Raw genomic sequence first — 7,725 nt, forward strand, 5'->3', positions numbered from 1 at the left:
CCCAAATGATTTACATGTAAAATAGAAATAATAGTACTACTTCATGTGTTTTTTGTGAAAAATAAACCAACTAATATATGTAATGTGCTTAGAAGAGGGCATGGCACACAGTAAATGCAAATTATTGTTTGCTAAATGAATTAAATATGAAAAAGCACTTGACACCTACAGGAGTTAATAACAGTGATAACTACAGCCATAATAACTGATTTATAAGTGTATAAGATGAGAGTTAGAAGAAGTATGAATTTAAGCAATCGGTTAGGCAGCATTTAGTAGGTCCGAAGTGATATAGGTAAACCCAAACATTACAGTTCATCTGACATGGTAAGAACAGATCCTAAGAACACAGTCTGACAGTTGTCTTTCTCAGGGCCTCTTTCACATCTCTGTTCCTCAGACTGTAGATAAGAGGGTTTAACATGGGGATCACCACTGTGTAGAACAGAGACACCACTTTGTTCTGGTCGGTTGAGTAGCTGGATTTGGGCAGGACATAGATGAAGGTGATAGTTCCATAGTACAGAGTAACTGCAGTGAGGTGGGAGGTGCAGGTGGAGAAGGCCTTGCGGCGCCCTTCAGCAGAACGCATTTTCAGGATGGTGATGAGGATGTAGATGTAAGAGAGAGAGATCACAAACACTGTGGCCACAATAATGGACCCAGAAGAGATGGAAGGGATAACCTCAACAAGGGAGATATCGGAGCAGGAAATTTTTAACAAAGGGGAGAAATCACAGAAAAAGTGATCTACCTGATTTGGTCCACAGAAAGACACACTCAGTAAACAGCCAGTAAATGTCCAAGCATTCACACATCCACCCAAGTAGCACATCCCCACTAAGAGGATGCAGATCCTGGGGGACATGTGGGTAGAGTAGAGCAGTGGGGAGCAGATGGCCACATAGCGATCATAGGCCATGACAGCCAGTAGAAAGCAATCAGTCGTCCCAAACTTGACCATAGCACAGAGTTGAGCCACACAGCCAGCTACAGACAGAGAGATTCTTTTCCTCAGGAAGCCCATGAGCATGATGGGTGTGACTGAGGAGGATAACCATATGTCAACAAAGGCCAAATGGCAGAGGAAAAGGTACATTGGGGTATGAAGCTGAGGACTGCTGCTGATTAACAGGATTATGCTGACATTGCCCATTAAGGTGACAGCATAGATTCCTAGGAACATCACAAAGAAGATGACACTAAGTGTGGATTCTTCTGTTAACCCCAAAAGGATGAACTCGGTCACACTGGTGTGGTTTCCAACTTCCATGTCCTCTGTGAATTATTCCTGTGGAGGGAAATGTGAATATTCATTTTTTATTTTTTATGCTTCTCCATGTTTTGTGTTGTGACACAGCAAAGTTCCTCTGTTTGGAGGCAGGCAGTCCTGCAAAGGCAGGCTTATTGATAAATAATAAGAGAAGACCGTAGTGTGAGGCAATAATTTCAGGGATATTAAACTTTGTTGGTTCTGATTTTCATTCAGTGAAAATTAGAAAAGAAAGATATACTTACCAGAATGAGAAAATAGAAGTGTGAAAATAATTTTAAGGGCCCTGACTGGTGTGGCTATTTTAGAAGTGTTCTCCCAAGACAAGAAGGTGGCAGGTTCGAGTCCTGGTCAGGGCACCTACCCAGTTAGGCTCTATCCTAGGTTGGGGCTTATACTGTATGCAACTGATTGATGCTTTTTTCTCACATCAGTTTCTCTCTCTCTCTCTCTCTCTCTCTCTCCCCCACACACACTGCTTCCTCACTCCTTCTCTCCCTCTCTTCCTCTAAAAAAATCAATTAATAAAAATGATAATTTAAAATATTATAAACTAATTTAATTGGGACTTAATTTACCTGAAAATTTCACTATTTATGCATATCTTATCTTTTCATTAACTTCAGCTAAATAAAAATTCTTGCAGATACAGTCTACAGAGTTATAAATCCTTTTTGCATGCATTTTCTTCTTTTTCTCCTCTAATTAACAACTAAAGAAAAAGACTTACCTACAAAACTTTAACAATGCCTCACAATCCATTCGATTCATTGTACTTTGGGGGCATAAGTAACTAGTGTTTATATATTTAGGAAATAATAAATGCTTTCTTATTCAGAAATAAGACATTACTCATATAATAATTCCATTTACATGATTTACAATTTCAGTCAATATTATCAATAAAATATATCCAGTTTCATAAGAAATTTCCATATCTGAAATGCTGGATGGAAAATATGTCAAATGCCTTAGCATGGTATTCATGAAGCTTAATTTACCTGATTACATTTCTAAATGTATCTTCCTATATATCTTTTCTTGCTATTTTTGTGCTTTTGAGGGTCATGTTAAATGAAACTGAGGTTTTCTATTCAGTTTGTTGGTTCTGATTCTCAAAGAAACACAATTTTCTGCTATCAACATTATTTCCATTCTTAAAGTTCTAAACACATAGTAAATATCACTAGCAGATATTATAAAAATGTCTTATTTCTGAATAAGAAAGCATTTACAATTTCAAAAAATGGGACTTAGTTCTCTGAGTAAATGAATGGTAAGGTATAATGAACTAATATTTGATAACCTCCAGTTCATTTAAAATGTGTTCTATCTCTTCTTTGATTTCATTAAGTGCATTTAAATTATGATAGTGACCGCTTGCTGCCATTGCTGTTAGCTCTAGAATTACACCTAGATTACACCTATCAATCATCTCCTGGAGCTTAATTATACCTTTCTATAGAAAAACTCTGACATATTTGAATACAGCTAGCTTGTCTTCACTGCCTTTCCTTTGTTAAATTTAAGCATCTGTTGTTCCTTTGGCCTTTCCACACACTTAAGGTCCCACAGAATGCTCATTGTCAGACTCTGAACGTACACTGGTCTGAGCAAGGGGCCACGTACCGGGCAAAATTTGTGAGCCACCCCTGCATCACAGAGCACATAGTGTGAGCCTCAGTCTGTGCTGGCAGAGTTATAGAGAGGAAGGGAAAAGAGTTCCTAGGCCGCCCACCAGCCAGCTGTTTTAACTTAAGCATGCCAATCTCTGTGACTCTCAGCGTTTTCTTTGGTAAACTGTGAATAACTGTTTCTGTAATGCAGCTTTGTTGTGAGATTAAAAGCCATTATATTTATAAAGTTCCCAAAGGTGTTTGCTCATACTGCAGGGCTATTTTTTACTAGTCAAATATAAAGTGTTGGTGGATTTTCTTTGTTAAATTTTTGGATGAGAAAAACTCCATAGTTTTTCTTTCAACACATGGCAGGAGATTTTCACCACAAATCAAAATTAAGACAGGAAGTACAATATCTGATGCCTTCATACTTCTGGACTACACCGTTGAGATGCAGAATAGGACACCTGGTTCTTGACATTCCCTTCTTCTCCACTGGCTACAGGGTTCTTTCTTGAGCTCTTTCTTCACTTTGTCATCCATTCCTGCTGCCACCTGGGGCAGGGACTCTAACTCTCAACTATCCCTTCACTCAGTGCACGGGGACCAGAAGGCATAGGACTGTGAGCGTCCAACCTGAGTACCTGGTGGTTTCTTCACGATTTCCTTTCAGAGTTTCAGTCACACAAGCATAGTGGCTCTGGCTGCTGCAGACCATCCACGCGCCCCTGCGACTCCTGGGCAGCCTGGTTTTGGTGTCTAGAGTAACATTCTGCTCTGCATCCCTTGTGGAGGCCACAGCCTCCACAGAGGTCAAGAGCTAAGTTGATTAGTTTCTTTTATTTTAAATTTCTCATTGAACAAACAACAATTAAAACAGTTGCACCCACCTTCAGAGCTAGAATGCTTGAGGCTGAACTCCAAAGAGAATTTTATAAGGCAGAAGTTTTCCACTTAGTTTAACAGGTTGAATACTGGACAATGCAGACCAATGAATGCTCCCCTTGATCAAGGACCATAGATGCACACATGCTGTGAGGATGAGGGTGGCTATCTATGTGTGCGTGGTGGGAGGAAAAGGAAGACTCTAACAGAACAGAACAAATCTCTTAGGGCTGTTCTTGCTTGTCCCATTGAGAAAAATGTTCTCATACAGAAAACCTTGTAGAGCCTGGTGACTCATTAAGGCAAGGCTGTCCTTCCCAAAGGAACATCTAAATGTCATGGTGTCCTTTGGAATCCCTTCTCCCTTAATTAATGAAAGTGAAGGAGAGAGTTTTTGGTCTCCCACACCATAGGAAACGTTCAGAACAATTAGCTTCCTACTTTGTTAGGGTTAGTAAGATGACATCAGTGTACTTTCCAATAAAATAACCTTTGGGTCACTATGAAAAGGAACATTTTCATAAAAACACAAAACCCTATAAGAAAATATAGGCAGTTAGCTACTTGACATTGGTCTTGGCAATGATTTTTGAGAGATAGGACTCTAAAAGAAAAGGTGACAGAAGAAGAAATAAACAAGTGGGATTATATCCAACTAAAAAGTTTCTGCACAGCAAAGGAGATTATCCAAAAAAGAAAAAGACCACCTACTGCATGGGAGAATATATTTGTAAATAATATATTCAATAAGGGGTTAATATTCAAAAAATACGAACAACTCATACAATTCAATAACAAAAACAACTCAATAAGAAGAAATGGGCAGAGGCTCTAAATAGATCTTTCCACCAAGAAGACATATAGATGACTAATATGCACATGAAAAGATGCTCAATGTCACTAATCAAGAGAAAAATATAAATCAAAACTCAATGAGATATCACCTCATACCTGTTAGAGTGGCTATCATTAAAAAGGCAAGAATTAAGCCGAAACCGGTCTGGCTCAGTGGTAGAGCGTCGGTCTGCGGACTGAAAGGTCCCAGGTTCGATTCTGGTCAAGGGCATGTACATTGGTTGCGGGCACATCCTCAGTAGGGGGTGTGCAAGAAGCAGCTGGTCGATGTTGCTCTCTCATCGACGTTTCTAGCTCTCTAGCTCTCTCCCTTCCTCTCTGTAAAAAAAAAAAATCAGTAAAATATATTTTAAAATAATAATAATAAAAAAATAAAAAGTCAAGAATTAAAAAGTGTTGGTGAGGATGTGGAGAAAAGGGAACCTTTGTGCACTGTTGATGAGATTGTAAATTGATGCAGCTACTATGGAAAACATTATAGAGGTTCCTAAAAAAAGAAAGAAAGAAAGAAAGAAAGAAAGAAAAAAAAAATTACCATGTAATTCATCATTCACTTCTGGGTGTTTATCTATAGAAAACAAAAATACTATTTTGAAATGATATATCAATCCCTATGCTCAATGTAGCATTATTTACAATAGTTAAGACATGGAAGCAACTTAAGTGTTCATTGATAGACTAATGATGGATAAGAAAGATGTGGTAAAGATACACAATGGGATATTACTCAGCCATAAAAAAATGAAATGTCATTATGCAACAACATGGATGAACCTTGAGGGTATTAAGTCAAATAAATCAGAGAATGATACATGGTTTCATTTATTTGTGGAATGTGAAAAGCAAAACAAAAGAAAGAACAACGTCCCCCTCCAGAAAAAAAAAAAAATACCACCCACAATACACTCATAGATACATAGAATATTCATTGGTGGTTTCCAGTGATAGAGGAGGGTTGGGAGAGTCAACAAAATAGTTGACTGGGGCTCCAGCGGTACAGACTTCAAGATATAAAATAAATAAGGCATGAGGATACAGCACCTCACAAAGTTCTTGACGAATATCAGCTTGCACAGTGCAAAGTGGGTAGGTTTGTACTCTCAACTTAGAACGGGCGAGAAATAGGCCAAGAAAACTATCTATGTATATAAAGAGCCAGTGTCTGCAACATCCAAAATACCAAAGGCTCGATTGAATGCCTCTGTGTGCGCACCATGCCAAGCGGGCTGAATTGCTGACCTCTCAGAGAGAGAGAGAGAGAGAGAGAGAGAGAGAGAGAGAGAGAGAGAGAGAAAGAGAGAGAGAGAGAGAGAGAGAGGTGAAGGCTTGCAGCGGGGACTTGTGTGAGGCTGCCTCGTGGCACCCCACATCCCTCCCTAACCAACTACTGCAACTCCAAGCCAACAAGGGCTGCCTCCAGGCCACAGATCCAGGTCCCTTGTCCCCACCCCAGGCCCAGAGTGTGGCACCAGGCAGGGGTGCCCGGGAATGTGGTCCAAGGGGCTGGTGCAGTGAAGGAGGGGGCATAGAAGGGGCTGTGTTTACACCACCAACTGTCCCGCATCAGCCCCGGCCTGCACATCCCTTCTCCCTCCTCCCCTCTTGGTGGCCCAATTCCTGCCTATGTGCCTGTGGGCAGGCCTGACTGCACTGGGGAGTGAGCCATGGCAATTGCACATGCCACTTCCTGGGATGGGAGGACTGGGCTGCAGGGATTCATGAGGGTGACAAGGCCTGCAGGGCATGTGGGGACAGCTGGCCAAGCTGAGTCTGGCTTTGATGGGGCCAGTGGGAGCCTGAGGACACCCCAGTCCTCACAGGTCTTAGGCCGGACGGTGGCTCAGCGGTGAGTGATGTCTCCATGCACAGCCCCTGGGGTGGTCACAAGCTGCTGAGACCCTACCCCACAGTTCAAGGAGGGGGAGGAGGCTCGCCACCACCAGTGCCTTAGGCTGCACTGCCTGTGCCACCACCTGCTAGGCTGGCAGGGTCCAGAGTGAATAAGCGAGCTACTCCTGCCCCCTTGGTGGTGAAACAGGGAGGAGGGTGCTGGGTGCAGGGAGGGGGACCTCAGCTGGGATCCTCCAGGCACTGGGAATGGGCCTGGCTGGGTCCAGTGGGGAGCTTAGGAAGTCTGGCTGAGCAGATGCTGGCTCATACCAACTCTTACTCTGCCATCTTCCTCCAGCTCTCCAAGCTAGCCCCCCTGTCCCACCTGCCCGCGGGAATGGGCTCTGGGCGACCTCTCTGAGCGCAGACTATGGACCCCTAACCTCAAGGAAGAGTGCCCAGTGGCACCTGGGCAGAGGGCTGTGCAGGACTACCAGGGCAGAGCTGCTTCAGTGTCTCAGTGAAGTTTGCAACGGACCCAAGGAAGAAACTGAGAAGGGAAAGCCCGGGAGGTGTGAATTCCCAGCGTTTTAGCCCCACTTGGAATGTGAGGTGGCTGTACATTCAGCTGAGAAGTGAGGGGGCTGAACTCCACTGTCACTGGGCTTCTGTTGGTCTGAGGCCCAAGTGTCCACCATGACTAGGAAAAAACAGGGAGGGACCTGAAGAAAGGGAGGACAATTGAAGGGAACCATGTCTAGGCTTTCGCCAGTCCTCTCTCTCTTTCCACTGCCTACAAAAACCCCAGACCTGGCCACCTCTTAGCCCGCTATTCTCCAACCACAGAGGAAAGAAATAAGGAAGGAGTCCGTGCTGCCTTCAGAACATATCTCTATATCTGATCAGCCAGTTGCCTCCTGCAGAGGGAAGCAAGACTTGGGCTTAGCCATCAGTAGGACATCCCATGAGTGCTCCCAGACTGTGAAATAGGGCAGACCGAGCTGAGGGACCCCCTCCCCCAATACACAAATTTTTATGCACCAGCCCACTAGTCTTCCTAATATATAAAAAGCCAGGGGCCATCACAACCAGAACAACTGGACAGACAGGGGGGTTAATGAAGGACGACCAGACAACTGAACAGCAAGCTGAATGGGGCAACCAAGCTTGCAGGGGGGTTAGTAATGGACGACCAAACAACTGAACATCAGGCTGCATGGGGTGACCAGGCTGGCAGGGGGATATTTTAGGGGACACCTGGCT

At 43.2% G+C, this 7,725-nt stretch overlaps 1 protein-coding gene across 1 annotated transcript; it reads right to left on the minus strand.

Moving 5' to 3' along the window:
- Positions 1-340: 340 nt before the first annotated feature.
- On the minus strand, positions 341-1,299 carry LOC118713280 (olfactory receptor 491-like). The gene has a single exon (XM_036427695.1). The coding sequence runs from the start codon at positions 1,271-1,273 to the stop codon at positions 341-343; it is 933 nt and encodes a 310-aa protein (XP_036283588.1). The 5' UTR covers positions 1,274-1,299.
- Positions 1,300-7,725: the final 6,426 nt, after the last annotated feature.

The sequence above is a fragment of the Pipistrellus kuhlii genome, unplaced genomic scaffold (assembly GCF_014108245.1).
Source record: "Pipistrellus kuhlii isolate mPipKuh1 unplaced genomic scaffold, mPipKuh1.p scaffold_m20_p_9, whole genome shotgun sequence".
Taxonomy (NCBI): Eukaryota; Metazoa; Chordata; class Mammalia; order Chiroptera; family Vespertilionidae; genus Pipistrellus; species Pipistrellus kuhlii.

Bases quoted from the DNA above. Each gene is read 5' to 3' on its own strand.
- LOC118713280 (XM_036427695.1), bottom strand. From the start codon at position 1,273: ATGGAAGTTGGAAACCACACCAGTGTGACCGAGTTCATCCTTTTGGGG.